The 20,437-nt window shown below is 47.9% G+C and overlaps 1 protein-coding gene across 3 annotated transcripts in view; it reads left to right on the top strand.

Annotated features, from left to right (window-relative positions):
* LOC106606366 (uncharacterized) overlaps nucleotides 1-20,437 on the top strand; it is a 142,008-nt gene that overhangs the window by 75,874 nt on the left and 45,697 nt on the right. For all 3 annotated transcript variants that reach the window (XM_082976250.1, XM_082976251.1, XM_082976252.1), the window contains exons 4-6: nucleotides 11,307-11,376; nucleotides 11,489-11,563; nucleotides 19,537-19,616. In XM_082976250.1, coding sequence (XP_082832376.1) covers nucleotides 11,307-11,376; nucleotides 11,489-11,563; nucleotides 19,537-19,616 — 225 coding nt within the window. The remainder of the gene's footprint in view (nucleotides 1-11,306; nucleotides 11,377-11,488; nucleotides 11,564-19,536; nucleotides 19,617-20,437) is intronic.

The raw sequence follows: 20,437 nt of genomic DNA, 5'->3' as shown, positions 1-20,437 counted from the left end.
AGTCCACTAACCTACAGGCCGCTCTGGTCTGTGGCTCTGGTCTGTGTTTCAGTCCACTAACCGTCAGGCCGCTCTGGTCTGTTTCAGTCCACTAACCGTCAGGCCGCTCTGGTCTGTGTTTCAGTCCACTAACCGACAGGCCGCTCTGGTCTGTGTTTCAGTCCACTAACCTACAGGCCGCTCTGGTCTGTGGCTCTGGTCTGTGTTTCAGTCCACTAACCGACAGGCCGCTCTGGTCTGTGGCTCTGGTCTGTGTTTCAGTCCACTAAGCTACAGGCCGCTCTGGTCTGTTTCAGTCCACTAACCGTCAGGCCGCTCTGGTCTGTGTTTCAGTCCACTAACCGTCAGGCCGCTCTGGTCTGTTTCAGTCCACTAACCGTCAGGCCGCTCTGGTCTGTGTTTCAGTCCACTAACCGTCAGGCCACTCTGGTCTGTGTTTCAGTCCACTAACTGACAGGCCGCTCTGGTCTGTGTTTCAGTCCACTAACCGACAGATCGCTCTGGTCTGTGTTTCAGTCCACTAACCGTCAGGCCGCTCTGGTCTGTTTCAGTCCACTAACCGTCAGGCCGCTCTGGTCTGTGTTTCAGTCCACTAACTGTCAGGCCGCTCTGGTCTGTGTTTCAGTCCACTAACTGACAGATCGCTCTGGTCTGTGTTTCAGTCCACTAACCGTCAGGCCGCTCTGGTCTGTGTTTCAGTCCACTAACCGACAGGCCGCTCTGGTCTGTGTTTCATTCCACTAAGCTACAGGCCGCTCTGGTCTGTGTTTCCACTAACCGTCAGGCCGCTCTGGTCTGTGTTTCAGTCCACTAACCGACAGGCCGCTCTGGTCTTTGTTTCAGTCCACTAACCGTCAGGCCACTCTGGTCTGTGTTTCAGTCCATTAACCTACAGGCCGCTCTGGTCTGTGGCTCTGGTCTGTGTTTCAGTCCACTAACCGACAGGCCGCTCTGGTCTGTTTCAGTCCACTAACCGTCAGGCCGCTCTGGTCTGTTTCAGTCCACTAACCGTCAGGCCGCTCTGGTCTGTGTTTCAGTCCACTAACCGTCAGGCCGCTCTGGTCTGTGTTTCAGTCCACTAACTGACAGGCCGCTCTGGTCTGTGTTTCAGTCCACTAACCGACAGATCGCTCTGGTCTGTGTTTCAGTCCACTAACCGTCAGGCCGCTCTGGTCTGTGTTTCAGTCCACTAAGCTACAGGCCGCTCTGGTCTGTGTTTCCACTAACCGTCAGGCCGCTCTGGTCTGTGTTTCAGTCCACTAACTGACAGGCCGCTCTGGTCTGTGTTTCAGTCCACTAACCGACAGATCGATCTGGTCTGTGTTTCAGTCCACTAACCGTCAGGCCACTCTGGTCTGTGTTTCAGTCCACTAACCGACAGGCTGCTCTGGTCTGTGTTTCATTCCACTAAGCTACAGGCCGCTCTGGTCTGTGTTTCCACTAACCGTCAGGTCGCTCTGGTCTGTGTTTCAGTCCACTAACCGACAGGCCGCTCTGGTCTGTGGCTCTGATCTGTGTTTCAGTCCACTAACTGACAGGCCGCTCTGGTCTGTGGCTCTGGTCTGTGTTTTAGTCCACTAACCTACAGGCCACTCTGGTCTGTGTATTTTCCACTAACCTACAGGCCGCTCTGGTCTGTGTTTCAGTCCACTAACCTACAGGCCGCTCTGGTCTGTGGCTCTGGTCTGTGTTTCAGTCCACTAACCGACAGGCCGCTCTGGTCTGTGTTTCAGTCCACTAACCTACAGGCCGCTCTGGTCTGTGGCTCTGGTCTGTGTTTCAGTCCACTAACCGACAGATCGCTCTGGTCTGTGGCTCTGATCTGTGTTTCAGTCCACTAACCGACAGATCGCTCTGGTCTGTGGCTCTGATCTGTGTTTCAGTCCACTAACCGACAGGCCGCTCTGGTCTGTGTTTCAGTCCACTAACCGACAGGCCGCTCTGGTCTGTGTTTCAGTCCACTAACCTACAGGCCACTCTGGTCTGTGTTTTTTCCACTAACCTACAGGCCGCTCTGGTCTGTGTTTCAGTCCACTAACCTACAGGCCACTCTGGTCTGTGGCTCTGGTCTGTGTTTCAGTCCACTAACCGTCAGGCTGCTCTGGTCTGTTTCAGTCCACTAACCGTCAGGCCGCTCTGGTCTGTGTTTCAGTCCACTAACTGTCAGGCCGCTCTGGTCTGTGTTTCAGTCCACTAACTGACAGATCGCTCTGGTCTGTGTTTCAGTCCACTAACCGTCAGGCCGCTCTGGTCTGTGTTTCAGTCCACTAACCGACAGGCCGCTCTGGTCTGTGTTTCATTCCACTAAGCTACAGGCCGCTCTGGTCTTTGTTTCCACTAACCGTCAGGCCGCTCTGGTCTGTGTTTCAGTCCACTAACCGACAGGCCGCTCTGGTCTGTGTTTCAGTCCACTAACCGTCAGGCCGCTCTGGTCTGTGTTTCAGTCCACTAACTGACAGATCGCTCTGGTCTGTGTTTCAGTCCACTAACCGTCAGGCCGCTCTGGTCTGTGTTTCAGTCCACTAACCGACAGGCCGCTCTGGTCTGTGTTTCATTCCACTAAGCTACAGGCCGCTCTGGTCTGTGTTTCCACTAACCGTCAGGCCGCTCTGGTCTGTGTTTCAGTCCACTAACCGACAGGCCGCTCTGGTCTGTGTTTCAGTCCACTAAACGACAGGCCGCTCTGGTCTGTGTTTCAGTCCACTAACCGACAGGCCGCTCTGGTCTGTGTTTCAGTCCACTAACTGACAGGCCGCTCTGGTCTGTGTTTCAGTCCACTAACCTACAGGCCACTCTGGTCTGTGTTTCAGTCCACTAACCTACAGGCCGCTCTGGTCTGTGTTTCAGTCCACTAACCGACAGGCCGCTCTGGTCTGTGTTTCAGTCCACTAACGGACAGGCCGCTCTGGTCTGTGTTTCAGTCCACTAACCTACAGGCTACTCTGGTCTGTGGCTCTGGTCTGTGTTTCAGTCCACTAACCGTCAGGCCACTCTGGTCTGTGGCTCTGGTCTGTGTTTCAGTCCACTAACCGACAGGCCGCTCTGGTCTGTGTTTCAGTCCATTAACCTACAGGCCGCTCTGGTCTGTGGCTCTGGTCTGTGTTTCAGTCCACTAACCGACAGGCCGCTCTGGTCTGTGTTTCAGTCCACTAATCGACAGGCCGCTCTGGTCTGTTTCAGTCCACTAACCGTCAGGCCGCTCTGGTCTGTTTCAGTCCACTAACCGTCAGGCCGCTCTGGTCTGTGTTTCAGTCCACTAACCGTCAGGCCGCTCTGGTCTGTGTTTCAGTCCACTAACTGACAGGCCGCTCTGGTCTGTGTTTCAGTCCACTAACCGACAGATCGCTCTGGTCTGTGTTTCAGTCCACTAACCGTCAGGCCGCTCTGGTCTGTGTTTCAGTCCACTAACCGACAGGCCGCTCTGGTCTGTGTTTCATTCCACTAAGCTACAGGCTGCTCTGGTCTGTGTTTCCACTAACCGTCAGGCCGCTCTGGTCTGTGTTTCAGTCCACTAACCGACAGGCCGCTCTGGTCTGTGGCTCTGATCTGTGTTTCAGTCCACTAACCGACAGGCCGCTCTGGTCTGTGTTTCAGTCCACTAACTGACAGGCCGCTCTGGTCTGTGTTTCAGTCCACTAACCTACAGGCCACTCTGGTCTGTGTTTTTTCCACTAACCTACAGGCCGCTCTGGTCTGTGTTTCAGTCCACTAACCTACAGGCCGCTCTGGTCTGTGGCTCTGGTCTGTGTTTCAGTCCACTAACCGACAGGCCGCTCTGGTCTGTGGCTCTGGTCTGTGTTTCAGTCCACTAACCTACAGGCCACTCTGGTCTGTGTTTCAGTCCACTAACCTACAGGCCGCTCTGGTCTGTGGCTCTGGTCTGTGTTTCAGTCCACTAACCAACAGGCTGCTCTGGTCTGTGTTTCAGTCCACTAACCGACAGGCCACTCTGGTCTGTGTTTCAGTCCACTAAGCTACAGGCCGCTCTGGTCTGTGTATCAGTCCACTAACCTACAGGCCGCTCTGGTCTGTGTTTCAGTCCACTCAGCTACAGGCCGCTCTGGTCTGTGGCTCTGGTCTGTGTTTCAGTCCACTAACCTACAGGCCGCTCTGGTCTATGTTTCAGTCCACTAACCTACAGGCTGCTCTGGTCTGTGTTTCAGTCCACTAACCGTCAGGCCGCTCTGGTCTGTGGCTCTGGTGTGTGTTTCAGTCCACTAACCTACAGGCCGCTCTGGTCTGTGTTTCAGTCCACTAAGCTACAGGCCACTCTGGTCTGTGTTTCAGTCCACTAACCGACAGGCCGCTCTGGTCTGTGGCTCTGGTCTGTGTTTCAGTCCACTAAGCTACAGGCTACTCTGGTCTGTGTTTCAGTCCACTAAGCTACAGGCCACTCTGGTCTGTGTTTCAGTCCACTAAGCTACAGGCCACTCTGGTCTGTGTTTCAGTCCACTAACCTACAGGCCACTCTGGTCTGTGTTTCAGTCCACTAACCTACAGGCCACTCTGGTCTGTGTGTTTTGGATCTGGTTTCTCTACTTGGTCCCTAAAATGAAGGATTGCAGAAAGGGCAGCAACAGTCGCCATAAGTTCTGCATCTCAAATGACACCCTATTCCCTACATAGTGCACTACTTTAGGGCTCTGGTCAAGAGCAGTGCACTATGTAGGGAATAGGGTCCCGTTTGGGACATAGATAACTAATGGGAAATCTGCCTCTATTCCAACCCAAACATGGTGTGATTAAATTGCTTTGATCCCTGTGATTTGGGACAGCTTTCCCAGTAATGACCAAAGAAGAGCAATCTCATTATTGTGAGGGAAGGCATGGGAAAATCCATCGGGCTCAGAAATCAGAAAAATGTGCATCCCAAATGGCACCCTATTCCCTGTTTAGTGCACTACATTTGACCAGAAGCCTATGTGCTCTATGGGTAAAAGTAGTGCACGAAATTGGGAATACAGTGCCATTTGGGACACAGGGGTTTGGAGTGATGTGGTTTTATTGGAACAGAGAGTTCCTAGAATAAACAATTATTAATCGGAAGGGTTACTGAGGTCACGACCTTGGGCAATGTTTCATTCCACAAAGTTGTCTTTTTCCCTGCAATCGTTCGCTCCCTATTGAAGATCTGACAGGACTGGATAGGGGAAAGCAATATGGCGGAAAACAGATGAAGATAGCTGTTTTCTTAGGCAGAGTGCAGAGGCTTCGGAAACAGCATTAAGCGCTTCCAGCAGATATATTTTCTATTACAATAAAACCAATTGAAACCAAGGCAGATCTTGTAGTGGACAACATATCTTGGCAGAGTGGGTTGAGCTGCTAATTGCTCTCTTAACTCATATAGCCCTCAGGAAATACAGCTAACTACTACCTATAGCCCTGAGGAAATACAGCTAATTACTACATATAGCCCTCAGGAAATACAGCTAACTACTACCTATAGCCCTGAGGAAATACAGATAACTACTACTTATAGCCCTCAGGAAATACAGCTAATTACTACCTATAGCCCTGAGGAAATACAGCTAACTACTACATATATCCCTGAGGAAATACAGCTAACTACTACCTATAGCCCTCAGGAAATACAGCTAACTACTACTTATAGCCCTGAGGAAATACAGCTAACTACTACTTATAGCCCTGAGGAAATGCAGCTAACTACTACTTATAGCCCTGAGGAAATACAGCTAACTACTACTTATAGCCCTCAGGAAATACAGATAACTACTACTTATAGCCCTGAGGAAATATAGCTAACTACTACTTATAGCCCTGAGGAAATATAGCTAACTACTACTTATAGCCCTGAGGAAATACAGCTAACTACTACTTATAGCCCTGAGGAAATACAGCTAACTACTACCTATAGCCCTGAGGAAATACAGCTAACTACTACTTTAATGTATACGTACAGGCTGTGGTGTAAGTGGCTCACGTTTGTGTGTGTGTGTGTGTGTGTGTGTGTGTGTGTGTGTGTGTGTGTGTGTGTGTGTGTGTGTGTGTGTGTGTGTGTGTGTGTGTGTGTGTGTGTGTGTGTGTTTGTCGGAGTACGGAGAGAAAAAAAAAAGGTATATGTATGAAACGTATGCATTCACTACTGTAAGTCGCTCTGGATAAGTGCGTCTGCTAAATGACTATAATGTAAAATGTAAAAAAATGTGTCCAGCATCATCCCAGTGCGTAGTACTATCAGTGTTAATACCGCTGAAGGGTAGGATTAAACAGGTCAGTCTCGATCTCTTCCTGTCTTCCTCTGTTACTATGGAGACTTACTACAGTGTCAGTATAGATAGAGGTCTATATGAGTACAGACTCTGTTACTATGGAGACTCACTACAGTGTCAGTTAGAGGTCTATATGAGTACAGACTCTGTTACTATGGAGACTCACTACAGTGTCAGTTAGAGGTATATATGAGTACAGACTCTGTTACTATGGAGACTTACTACAGTGTCAGTATAGATAGAGGTCTATATGAGTACAGACTCTGTTACTATGGAGACTTACTACAGTGTCAGTATAAAGGTCTATATGAGCACAGACTGTTACTATGGAAACCTACTACAGTGTCAGTATAGATAGAGGTCTATATGAGTACAGACTCTGTTACTATGGAGACTTACTACAGTGTCAGTTAGAGGTCTATATGAGTACAGACTCTGTTACTATGGAGACTTACTACAGTGTCAGTATAAAGGTCTATATGAGCACAGACTGTTACTATGGAAACCTACTACAGTGTCAGTATAGATAGAGGTCTATATGAGTACAGACTCTGTTACTATGGAGACTCACTACAGTGTCAGTTAGAGGTCTATATGAGTACAGACTCTGTTACTATGGAGACTCACTACAGTGTCAGTTAGAGGTATATATGAGTACATACTCTGTTACTATGGAGACTTACTACAGTGTCAGTATAGATAGAGGTCTATATGAGTACAGACTCTGTTACTATGGAGACTTACTACAGTGTCAGTATAAAGGTCTATATGAGCACAGACTGTTACTATGGAAACCTACTACAGTGTCAGTATAGATAGAGGTCTATATGAGTACAGACTCTGTTACTATGGAGACTTACTACAGTGTCAGTTAGAGGTCTATATGAGTACAGACTCTGTTACTATGGAGACTTACTACAGTGTCAGTATAGATAGAGGTCTATATGAGTACAGACTCTGTTACTATGGAGACTCACTACAGTGTCAGTTAGAGGTCTATATGAGTACAGACTCTGTTACTATGGAGACTTACTACAGTGTCAGTATAGATAGAGGTCTATATGAGTACAGACTCTGTTACTATGGAGACTCACTACAGTGTCAGTTAGAGGTCTATATGAGTACAGACTCTGTTACTATGGAGACTTACTACAGTGTCAGTTAGAGGTCTATATGAGTACAGACTCTGTTACTATGGAGACTCACTACAGTGTCAGTTAGAGGTCTATATGAGTACATACTGTTACTATGGAGACTTACTACAGTGTCAGTTAGAGGTCTATATGAGTACAGACTCTGTTACTATGGAGACTCACTACAGTGTCAGTTAGAGGTCTATATGAGTACAGACTCTGTTACTATGGAGACTTACTACAGTGTCAGTTAGAGGTCTATATGAGTACATACTGTTACTATGGAGACTCACTACAGTGTCAGTATAGATAGAGGTCTATATGAGTACATACTGTTACTATGGAGACTCACTACAGTGTCAGTTAGAGGTCTATATGAGTACAGACTCTGTTACTATGGAGACTCACTACAGTGTCAGTTAGAGGTCTATATGAGTACATACTCTGTTACTATGGAGACTCACTACAGTGTCAGTATAGATAGAGGTCTATATGAGTACATACTGTTACTATGGAGACTCACTACAGTGTCAGTATAGATAGAGGTCTATATGAGTACAGACTCTGTTTCTATGGAGACTCACTACAGTGTCAGTATAGATAGAGGTCTATATGAGTACAGACTCTGTTACTATGGAGACTTACTACAGTGTCAGTATAGATAGAGGTCTATATGAGTACAGACTCTGTTACTATGGAGACTTACTACAGTGTCAGTATAAAGGTCTATATGAGTACAGACTCTGTTACTATGGAGACTCACTACAGTGTCAGTATAGATAGAGGTCTATATGAGTACAGACTCTGTTACTATGGAGACTAACCACAGTGTCAGTTAGAGGTATATATGAGTACAGACTCTGTTACTATGGAGACTTACTACAGTGTCAGTATAAAGGTCTATATGAGTACAGACTCTGTTACTATGGAGACTAACCACAGTGTCAGTTAGAGGTATATATGAGTACAGATCTGTTATCAGCTGTTGTCAGACACAAGTGCGTCTTAAAAGACAATTATCTTCCTCAATAGCGTGCAGTGAATTCTACTAGATGAAAAGTTGAAATGAGTACGACATCCTGACATTTAAAGCAAACTAATATTTCAGAAATGTCACGTACTATAAAAGGTTGTATTTTCTTCTACCCAGAAGACCTACTAAGTCTGGGTATTTGGACTGTTAAAACATGGTTATTTAAAATAAGTTATGTAGAACATGCTCTCTGCTACAGCTCATATTAGATAAACTCATCAAGTCTTTTAGACCAGTGACTTATGTAACTTGTCCCTTGGGCTCCAGAAATTGACTAAATTAATCAAATGTTCCATTGTTACTATCCCTACTGTAGTGAATGGAACTAACTGCATTGCTATGTTATATCATATCATAATGAACTGAGGGAGAAGGACCAGGTCTCTAGTGGGTCGTGATCCCAGATTGGTTATATCATATCATAATGAACTGAGGGAGAAGGACCAGGTCTCTAGTGGGTCGTGATCCCAGATTGGTTATATCATATCATAATGAACTGAGGGAGAAGGACCAGGTCTCTAGTGGGTCGTGATCCCAGATTGGTTATATCATATCATAATGAACTGAGGGAGAAGGACCAGGTCTCTAGTGGTTCGTGAACCCAGATTGGTTATATCATATCATAATGAACTGAGGGAGAAGGACCAGGTCTCTAGTGGGTCGTGATCCCAGATTGGTTATATCATATCATAATGAACTGAGGGAGAAGGACCAGGTCTCTAGTGGGTCGTGATCCCAGATTGGTTATATCATATCATAATGAACTGAGGGAGAAGGACCAGGTCTCTAGTGGTTCGTGAACCCAGATTGGTTATATCATATCATAATGAACTGAGGGAGAAGGACCAGGTCTCTAGTGGGTCGTGATCCCAGATTGGTTATATCATATCGTAATGAACTGAGGGAGAAGGACCAGGTCTCTAGTGGGTCGTGATCCCAGATTGGTTATATCATATCATAATGAACTGAGGGAGAAGGACCAGGTCTCTAGTGGGTCGTGATCCCAGATTGGTTATATCATATCGTAATGAACTGAGGGAGAAGGACCAGGTCTCTAGTGGGTCGTGATCCCAGATTGGTTATATCATATCATAATGAACTGAGGGAGAAGGACCAGGTCTCTAGTGGGTCGTGATCCCAGATTGGTTATATCATATCATAATGAACTGAGGGAGAAGGACCAGGTCTCTAGTGGGTCGTGATCCCAGATTGGTTATATCATATCATAATGAACTGAGGGAGAAGGACCAGGTCTCTAGTGGGTCGTGATCCCAGATTGGTTATATCATATCATAATGAACTGAGGGAGAAGGACCAGGTCTCTAGTGGGTCGTGATCCCAGATTGGTTATATCATATCATAATGAACTGAGGGAGAAGGACCAGGTCTCTAGTGGGTCGTGATCCCAGATTGGTTATATCATATCATAATGAACTGAGGGAGAAGGACCAGGTCTCTAGTGGGTCGTGATCCCAGATTGGTTATATCATATCATAATGAACTGAGGGAGAAGGACCAGGTCTCTAGTGGGTCGTGATCCCAGATTGGTTATATCATATTGTAATGAACTGAGGGTCTCTAGTGGGTTGCGAACACAGATCGCCTGGCCCAAAGAGAAAGGCCCTAGGTAGACACAATCCCAATAAGGATATCCCAGAGGAAGAGATGGTAATGTGTTTATCATCTAGTGTCGTTACACTACTCCACTTCCAATCAATCTCTTCTAGGGGTTGTGTCTGATTTGGCACCCTATTCACTATGTAGTGAACTACTTTGGACAAGGGCACATAGAGGGCTTTGGTCAAAGTAGTGCACTATATAGGAAATAGGGTGCCATTTCAGATGCATCCTAGGTTGAACTCATGAACCAGTGAGTGACAGGAGAAGTGGTTGTGGTGACATCTCATCTCTCAGGAGGTCAGTTCTGGTGGGATAAAGAGATAGAGACATATCACTGATGAACTGTTTGTTCTGAGCCCAGTTCTGGTGGGATAAAGAATTGGAGACATAGAACAAACAGTTAATCAGTGATATGTCTCTATCTCTTTATCCCACCAGAACTGGGCTCAGAACAAACAGTTAATCAGTGATATGTCTCTATCTCTTTATCCCACCAGAACTGGGCTCAGAACAAACAGTTAATCAGTGATATGTCTCTATCTCTTTATCCCACCAGAACTGGGCCCAGAACAAACAGTTAATCAGTGATATGTCTCTGTTTGTTCTGAGCCCAGTTCTGGTGGGATAAAGAGATAGAGACAAATCACTGATTAACAAGTCTCCTTCAGCGGTCAAGGAAGGTCCAGGAAGGGCCCTCTCAACAGTTTTCACCTCTTTGTTTACTCTTAGTCTATACCGTTTACAGATTGTATACTTCCCTTAAGTGCTCTTCTTACTTTCCCTTGTCTGGTAGAGACGTGATTAGTGTTGTCACGATACCAGCCAATAGGGCTCCTGTAATTTATATCAGATTTAAAATACCTGGGCCCTATTCACAAAGCCTCTCAGATTAGGAGTGCTAATCTAGGATCAGTTTTGCCTATTAGATAATATTGAATAAGACAGGTGGGGACCAGATCCTAGATGAGCTCTCCTAGTCTGAGAGGCTTTGTGAACACAGGCCCTGGTTAGTTATGCTTAGATATTCCAGGTAAAATGTGCCCCCTAAACCCTGGGTCGTCTGCCCGCCACAAGACCATTAGCCCGCTGAGCTATAGTTTGGGGAGCCAAAACAAGTCTTCAGGACTCTGGTCTGAGGCAAGGTTACTCATCATACAAGCGGGATTCACTGAACCACCCTCTCTTATACTTCATATTCTGATGACATCACATGATGTGATTAATACATCCTCACCTTGATGACATCACCGTTTGACCTGTGACCTTGTGTTGACCTCACCTCACCAGGACACCTCCAGGCAGGAGACCAGATCTTGGAGGTGAATGGGGAGAGTTTACTAGGGGTCACCAGTGAAAGGTAGGTTCAACAATAGAAAACAACTCTCTCTTCATTGGAAAAAGACCAGTGAAATTTGTGTTGATGTAGTCAAGACATTAACGTTTTGTTTTTCTGTTATTGTTTTATACAGAGCAGTAGACGTTCTGAGATCAGCGTCCTCGAGCAACCAAATGCGCCTTCTGATCGCCAGAGACGAGGAAGCAAGGTAGGCCGTGAGGACCGTGTCTAGAAAGGAGATGCACACGACCACGTATCATTGACCACATTCTGTAGGCTTAGTGTCAATACCCTTAATCACAACTTTAGCGTCAACACGCATTGGGTCGCTGATGTGAGTGTCTGTAATCCGCATTTGTGTCTGAAGTCTGAATTTCAGCTATCAGGTGTTTTGTGTCGGCTTGGAACTCCAATTGTGCTCCATGTCCATCTGTGTCCCTGAATGTCCTTTATCTCTCAACTTGGCCTGCCTGTCCTCCTCCTCTTCCTCCTTCTCCTACTCCTTCTCCTCCTTCTCTTCCTCCTCTTAAAAATTGAGATTATTAAAAAGATGCCATTTTTTAATTATTCAAAGTAAAAATGAATAATTTTGTTGATAAACCAGATGGTTGGCATGGCGCTGAGAGTTTCTTTGGCTTCCTCTTTGAAGATGAATAACCCTGGCAGTGGCATGGTGGACATTTTGGGCAGGGTTTTTGGGCTGGGACGCCCTCGCTCCACCTCAGGCACTTCTTCTTCCTACCTTTCTCTCCACCCCTAGCAGCTAGCAACAAGAGGATGAATGGAAAGACATTTAGTACAGACTGTTAATCCAAACTGATGAACCTGTGAACTTGCTACGCTGATCCTCAGCACGAGGGCCCCAAAAGGGTGTGTGCTCAGCCCCCTCCTGTACTCCCTGTTCACCCATGACTGCGTGGCCATGCACGTCTCCAACTCAATCATCAAGTTTGCAGACAACACAACAGTAGTAGGCCTGATTACCAACAATGATGAGACAGCCTACAGCGAGGAGGTGAGGGCACTGGTGAAGTGGTGCCAGGAAAATAACCTTTCCCTCAACGTCAACAAAACAAAAGGAGCTGATTGTGGACTTCAGGAGATAGCAGAAAGAGCACGCCCCCATCCACATCAATGGGGCCGGAGTGGAGAAGGTGAAAAGCTTCGAGCTGTTTGGCGTGCACATCACTGATCCACAGACAGTGTAGTGAAGAAGGCTTCAACAGCATCTCTTCAACCTCAGGAGGATGAAGAAATTCAGCTTGACCCCCTTAAGATCCTCACCAACTTCTACAGATGCACCGGTGAGAGCATCCTGTCTGGCTGTATCACCGCCTGGCAACCACAGAGCTCTCCAGAGGGTGGTGCGGTCAGCCCAACACATCACCAGGGGCACACTGCCTGCCCTCCAGGACATCTATAGCATCCCGGTGTCACAGGAAGGCCAAGAAGATCATCAAGGACCTCAGCCACCCGAGCCACAGCCTGTTCCCTCCGCTACCATCTACAAGAAGGAGACAGTAAAGGTGCATCAAAGCTGGGACAGAGATACTGAAAACAGCTTCTACGTCACCTCCCTGACTAAGACCCTTCTCCCCCGATTGCTCAGTTTGGCCGGGCGGCCAGCTCTAGGAAGAGTCTTAGTGGTTACAAATTTCTTCAATTTAAGAATGATTGGGGTCTTGGGGACCTTCAATGCTCCAGACATGTTTTGGTACCCTTCCCCAGATCTGTGCCACTACACAATCCTGTCTCGGCGCTCCACGGAAAATTCCTTCGACCTCATGGCTTGGTTTTTGCTGTGACGTGCACTGTCAACTGTGGGACCTTTTATAGACAGGTGTGTGCCTTTCCAAATCATGACCAATCAATTGAATTTACCACAGTTGGACTCCAATCAAGTTGTAGAAACATCTCAAGGATGATCAATGGGAACAGGATGCACCTGAGCTCAATTTCGAGTCTCAGAGCAGAGGTTCTGAAAACGTATGTAAATAAGATATTTCAGTTTTTCTATTTTTAATACATTAGCAGAAATGTCTAAAAACCTGTTTTCGCTTTGTCAATATGGGTTATTGTGTGTAGATTGATGAGGAAAACACTTTTTTCCCCATCCCTTTTAGAATAAGGCTGTAACGTAACAAAATGTGGAAAAAGCCAAGGGGTCTGAATTCTTTCCGAATGCACTGTATATATTCATATTCTGGACATTGCTTGTTCTGCTATTTCTTGATTTCTTTCTTTAAATGTTTTTAGGATTTGTGTGTATTGTTTTGTAATGTTCGGTATTGCTGCACTGTTAGCCCTAGAAACATAAGCATCTGCAAAATATGTGTACGTAACCAGTAACATTTGATTTGATTTGAAAGTCAGGGAAGAGAACCACATTACACAGCAAACAGTAAAATATAACTTTTACTACGTGATGAATTCTTGATTTGCTCTAAACAGCCAGTGGAAGGTTATATCTGTCAAAACATATACAGAGAGAACCTGCATCCCCCACTCATCATATTCTGCCATCTTGTAGCCTATTGTTTTTAGCATTTAACATTTAGCCAGGTTGCTAATCTAACCACAATGCCATAGCAACAACCGACCGGGTGGTCAGTTTTGACATTGTGAGTTAGCATAAAACCAGGTCACACTAGCTGTAACACACACGCACGCACGAACACACACGCACGCACGCACACACACACACACACACACACACACACACACACACACACACACACACACACACACACACACACACACACACACACACACACACAGTAAGGCAGGCTATACAGGCTACAGAATGTACAAGCTACAGGCAGGAGAGGCAGGAAAGCAGGCTACCACAGGTAGGCAGGCTACAGGCAGGAAAGCAGGCTACAGGCAGGAAAGCAGGCAACAGGCAGGAGAGGCAGGCTACAGACAGGAAAGCAGGCTACAGACAGGAACGCAGGCTACAGGCAGGAAAGCTACAGGCAGGAGAGGCAGGAAAGCAGGCTACAGACAGGAAAGCAGGCTACAGGCAGGAAAGCAGGCTACAGACAGGAAAGCAGGCTACAGGCAGGAAAGCAGGCTACAGACAGGAGAGGCAGGCTACAGACAGGAAAGCAGGCTACAGGCAGGAAAGCTACAGGCAGGAGAGGCAGGAAAGCAGGCTACAGGCAGGAAAGCAGGCTACAGACAGGAAAGCAGGCTACAGGCAGGAAAGCAGGCTACAGACAGGAAAGCAGGCTACAGGCAGGAAAGCAGGCTACAGACAGGAAAGCAGGCTACAGGCAGGAAAGCAGGCTAGTTTTTCCTAGCCACCGTGCTTCTACACTTGCATTGCTTGCTGTTTGGGGTTTTAGGCTGGGTTTCTGTACAGCACTTTGAGATATCAGCTGATGTAAGAAGGGCTTTATAAATACATTTGATTTGATATATACAGGAAAGCGGACTACATGTAGAAAGCAGGCGACAGGCAGAAAAGCAGGCTGCTGGCAGGAAAGCAGGCTACAGACAGGAAAGCAGGCTACAGGCAGGAAAGCAGGCTACAGACAGGAAAGCAGGCTACAGGCAGGAAAGCAGGCTACAGACAGGAAAGCAGGTTACAGACAGGAAAGCAGGCTACAGGCAGGAGAGGCAGGCTACAGGCAGGAAAGCAGGTTACATACAGGAAAGCAGGCTACAGGCAGGAGAGGCAGGCTACAGGCAGAAAAGCAGGCTACTGGCGGGAAAGCAGGCTACAGGCAGAAAAGCTACAGGCAGGAGAGGCAGGAAAGCAGGCTACAGACAGGAAAGCAGGCTACAGGCAGGAAAGCAGGCTACAGACAGGAAAGCAGGCTACAGGCAGGAAAGCAGGCTACAGGCAGGAAAGCAGGTTACAGACAGGAAAGCAGGCTACAGGCAGGAGAGGCAGGCTACAGGCAGAAAAGCAGGCTACTGGCGGGAAAGCAGGCTACAGGCAGAAAAGCTACAGGCAGGAGAGGCAGGAAAGCAGGCTACAGGCAGGAAAGCAGGCTACAGACAGGAAAGCAGGCTACAGACAGGAAAGCAGGCTACAGACAGGAAAGCATGCTACAGGCTACAGGCAGGAAAGCAGGCTACAGGCGGGAAATCAGGCTACAGACAGGAAATCAGGCTACAGGCAGGAAATCAGGCTACAGGCAGGAAAGCAGGCTACTGGCGGGAAAGCAGGCTACAGGCAGGAAAGCATGCTACAGGCAGGAAAGCAGGCTACAGGCAGGAAAGCAGGCTACAGACAGGAAAGCAGGCTACAGGCAGGAAAGCAGGCTACAGACAGGAAAGCAGGCTACAAGCAGGCTACAGACAGGAAAGCAGGCTACAGACAGGAAAGCATGCTACAGGCTACAGGCAGGAAAGCAGGCTACAGGCGGGAAATCAGGCTACAGGCAGGAAAGTAGGCTACAGACAGGAAAGCAGGCTACTGGTGGGAAAGCAGCCTACAGGCAAGAAAGCAGGCTACAGGCAGAAAAGCAGGCTACTGGCGGGAAAGCAGGCTACAGGCAGAAAAGCAGGCTACAGACAGAAAAGCATGCTACAGGCTACAGGCAGGAAAGCAGGCTACAGACAGGAAAGCATGCTACAGGCTACAGGCAGGAAAGCAGGCTACAGGTGGGAAAGCAGGCTACAGGCAGGAAAGCAGGCTACAGACAGGAAAGCATGCTACAGGCTACAGGTGGGAAAGCAGGCTACAGGCAGGAAAGCAGGCTACAGACAGGAAAGCAGGCTACAGACAGGAAAGCAGGCTACAGACAGGAAAGCAGGTTACAGGCAGGAAAGCAGGCTACAGGCTACAGACAGGAAAGCAGGCTACAGACAGGAAAGCAGGCTACAGGCAGGAAAGCAGGCTACAGGCAGGAAAGCAGGCTACAGGCAGGAAAGCAGGCTACAGGCAGGAAAGCAGGCTACAGGCAGGAAAGCAGGCTACAGGCAGGAAAGCAGGTTACAGGCATGGAAAGCAGGCTACAGGCTAAGCTGTGGACAGTACTCACGATGAGATGAGCCTGTGCTTCTCACATCGTTCTATAATCTGTGTTCTGTGCCTTAACCAACACTCAGAGCTCAGCACACAGGCCAAGGCAGGAGGGATGGAGAGGAGTGGAGGAGAAGACAGGAGGGGAACGGAGAGGAGGGGATGGAGGGATTATGCCTTTCCGTTTTATCTTCCTTTCTCTCTTCATCTCTCTCTCTCTAATCCCCCTCTCCCTCTCTCTCATTCTTTCCCCTATCCTCCCCTCGTTCTGCATCTCCTCCATGCTATTTGGGTCCACTACGCAGGTAATATTAACCTGGTTGTTAAAGCCTTAGTACCATTGATCTGTGATGAGAGGGGGGTCAGAAATAGAAAGGGAACATGAAGCTAGAGTCAACCTCTATTTAACCAGGGAATCCTGTTGAAATGAACATTTACAATATAACTAAATATGAAGCTAGAACCAACCTCTATTTAACCAGGGAATCCTGTTGAAATGAACATTTACAATATAACTAAACATGAAGCTAGAGTCAACCTCTATTTAACCAGGGAATCCTGTTGAAATGAACATTTACAATATAACTAAACATGAAGCTAGAACCAACCTCTATTTAACCAGGGAATCCTGTTGAAATGAACATTTACAATATAACTAAACATGAAGCTAGAACCAACCTCTATTTAACCAGGGAATCCTGTTGAAATGAACATTTACAATAGACCTGAGATTCAGACTGGACATTCCCCTGCAGTGAGGTTAAGTATACCAGAGATTCAGACTGGACATTCCCCTGCAGTGAGGTTAAGTATACCAGAGATTCAGACTGGACATTCCCCTGCAGTGAGGTTAAGTATACCAGAGATTCAGACTGGACATTCCCCTGCAGTGAGGTTAAGTATACCAGAGATTCAGACTTGACATTCCCCCATATACACACACACACACACCACACACACACACACACACACACACACACACACACACACACACACACACAGCCAACTAGGGCATGTGTCTGGGGGTCAGAGAGGGGACATCCTTCCTGTCTGGGGGGTCTTCTCCAAATCAAATCAAATGTTATCTGTCAACATGCGGCGAATACAACAGGTATTACCTTACCGTGAAATGCTTACTTATAAGCGATTAATCAACAATGCAGTTCAAGAAATAGAGTTTAGAAAATGTTTACAAAATAAACTAAAGTAAAAAATAAAATAAAAAGAAACACAATAAAATAACAATAACAAGGCTATATACAGGGGGTACTGGTACCAGGTCAATGTGCGGGGGTACAGGTTAGTTGAGGTCATTTGTACATAGTTAGTTAGGTGTAAAGTCCGCAATCAGTCAGTCTGGAGGTGAGGGGGTCTGGGAGGAGTGAAAGGGAGGAGAGAGAGAGGGAATGGGGAGGGGAGGGGAGGAGAGAGAGATGGAGTGGGGAGGGGAGGAGAGAGAGATGGAGTGGCGAGGGGAGGAGAGGAGAGAGATGGAGTGGGGAGGGGAGGGGAGGAGAGAGAGATGGAGTGGGGGAGGGGGAGAGAGAGATGGAGTGGGGAGGGGAGGGGAGGAGAGAGATGGAGTGGGGAGGGGGAGGGGAGGAGAGAGAGAGATGGAGTGGGGAGGGGAGGGTAGAGAGATGGAGTGGGGAGGGAGGGAGGGGAGAGAGAGGAGATGGAGTGGGGGAGGGGAGGGGGAGAGAGGATGGAGTGGGGGGGGGGGGGAGGAGAGAGATGGAGTGGGGAGGGGAGGGGAGGAGAGAGAGATGGAGTGGGGAGGGGAGGGGAGGGGGAGAAGAGAGAGATGGAGTGGGGAAGGGGGAGGGGAGGAGAGAGATGGAGTGGGGAGGGGAGGGGAGGGGAGAAGAGAGATGGAGTGGGGAGGGGAGGGGAGAGAGATGGAGTGGGGAGGGGAGGGGAGGAGAGAGATGGAGTGGGGAGGGGAGGGGAGAGAGATGGAGTGGGGAGGGGAGGGGAGGAGAGAGATGGAGTGGGGAGGGGAGGGGAGAAGAGAGATGGAGTGGGGAGGGGAGGGGAGAGAGATGGAGTGGGGAGGGGAGGGGAGGAGAGAGATGGAGTGGGGAGGGGAGGGGAGAAGAGAGATGGAGTGGGGAGGGGAGGGGAGAGAGATGGAGTGGGGAGGGGAGAAGAGAGATGGAGTGGGGAGGGGAGGGGAGGGAGGAGAGAGAGATGGAGCAACACCTTTACTTTAAAAACACTATTTCACCCTTATACTGTAGCTGTTGATGTTCTATCAATATGTCAGCTTTATCTGGAAGGGTAATTTAGGGTCCCCCTAACAGAATTACCACCCATGGTATCATTTAGGGTTCCCCTAACAGAAATACCACCCATGGTATCATTTAGGGTTCCCCTAACAGAATTACCACCCATGGTATCATTTAGGGTTCCCCTAACAGAATTACCACCCATGGTATCATTTAGGGTCCCCCTAACAGAATTACCACCCATGGTATCATTTAGGGTTCCCCTAACAGAATTACCACCCATGGTAGAATTTCGGGTTCCCCTAACAGAATAACCACCCATGGTAGAATTTAGGGTTCCAATATGTGATGACAATATAAAAAGTATTAAGGTGTGAGCTATGGTCTTTGGCGTCTTTGGGGTTCTGTGGGGTGTGAGGTACTGGGTGGGATATGATTTGGGGTTCTGTGGGGTGTGAGATAGTGGGTGGGATATGATTTGGGGTTCTGTGGGGTGTGAGATAGTGGGTGTGATATGATTTGGGGTTTTGTGGGGTGTGAGGTAGTGGGTGTGATATGATTTGGGGTTCTGTGGGGTGTGAGATAGTGGGTGGGATATGATTTGGGGTTCTGTGGGGTGTGAGATAGTGGGTGTGATATGATTTGGGGTTTTGTGGGGTGTGAGATAGTGGGTGTGATATGATTTGGGGTTCTGTGGGGTGTGAGATAGTGGGTGTGAGATAGTGGGTGTGATATGATTTGGGGTTCTGTGGGGTGTGAGATAGTGGGCGTGAGATAGTGGGTGTGATATGATTTGAGGTTCTGTGGGGTGTGAGGTAGTGGGTGTGAGATAGTTAGTGTGATAGATAGACTAATATAAGGTTGTCGTGTCAGTGAACCGTGTGGGTGTGTGGCTGTGAGTACAGTGTTATAGTTCAGTTCTAACAGTATACTTGTTGTTGGGGATGTGTCATTATTTACCCCTTTGGTTTCTTACAGGAGAGAGTTTTCAGAGCTTTTGGAGAAGTATGGATCCAGCAGTAGTACTGGGTCGACACGCAACTCTCCCATCCAGCATGGTAGGACTTCCCTCCTCCCTCTATGTCCACATGGTATAACACAACTCTCCCATCCAGCATGGTAGGACCTCCCTCCTCCCTCTATGTCCACATGTTATAACACAACTCTCCCATCCAGCATGGTAGGACCTCCCTCCTCCCTCTATGTCCACATGGTATAACACAACTCTCCCATCCAGCATGGTAGGACCTCCCTCCTCCCTCTATGTCCACATGTTATAACACAACTCTCCCATCCAGCATGGTAGGACCTCCCTCCTCCCTCTATGTCCACATGTTATAACACAACTCTCCCATCCAGCATGGTAGGACCTCCCTCCTCCCTCTATGTCCACATGTTATAACACAACTCTCCCATCCAGCATGGTAGGACCTCCCTCCTCCCTCTATGTCCACATGGTATAACACAACTCTCCCATCCAGCATGGTAGGACCTCCCTCTATGTCCACATGTTATAACACAACTCTCCCATCCAGCATGGTAGGACCTCCCTCCTCCCTCTATGTCCACATGGTATAACACAACTCTCCCATCCAGCATGGTATGACCTCCCTCCTCCCTCTATGTCCACATGGTATAACACAACTCTCCCATCCAGCATGGTAGGACCTCCCTCCTCCCTCTATGTCCACATGGTATAACACAACTCTCCCATCCAGCATGGTAGGACCTCCCTCCTCCCTCTATGTCCACATGTTATAACACAACTCTCCCATCCAGCATGGTAGGACCTCCCTCCTCCCTCTATGTCCACATGGTATAACACAACTCTCCCATCCAGCATGGTAGGACCTCCCTCCTCCCTCTATGTCCACATGTT

The sequence above is a fragment of the Salmo salar genome, chromosome 06 (assembly GCF_965601325.2).
Source record: "Salmo salar chromosome 06, fSalSal1, whole genome shotgun sequence".
In the NCBI taxonomy this organism is placed as follows: Eukaryota; Metazoa; Chordata; class Actinopteri; order Salmoniformes; family Salmonidae; genus Salmo; species Salmo salar.
The sequence above is the reverse complement of the archived record's forward strand: the minus strand, read 5'-3'. Positions and strand labels throughout refer to the sequence as shown.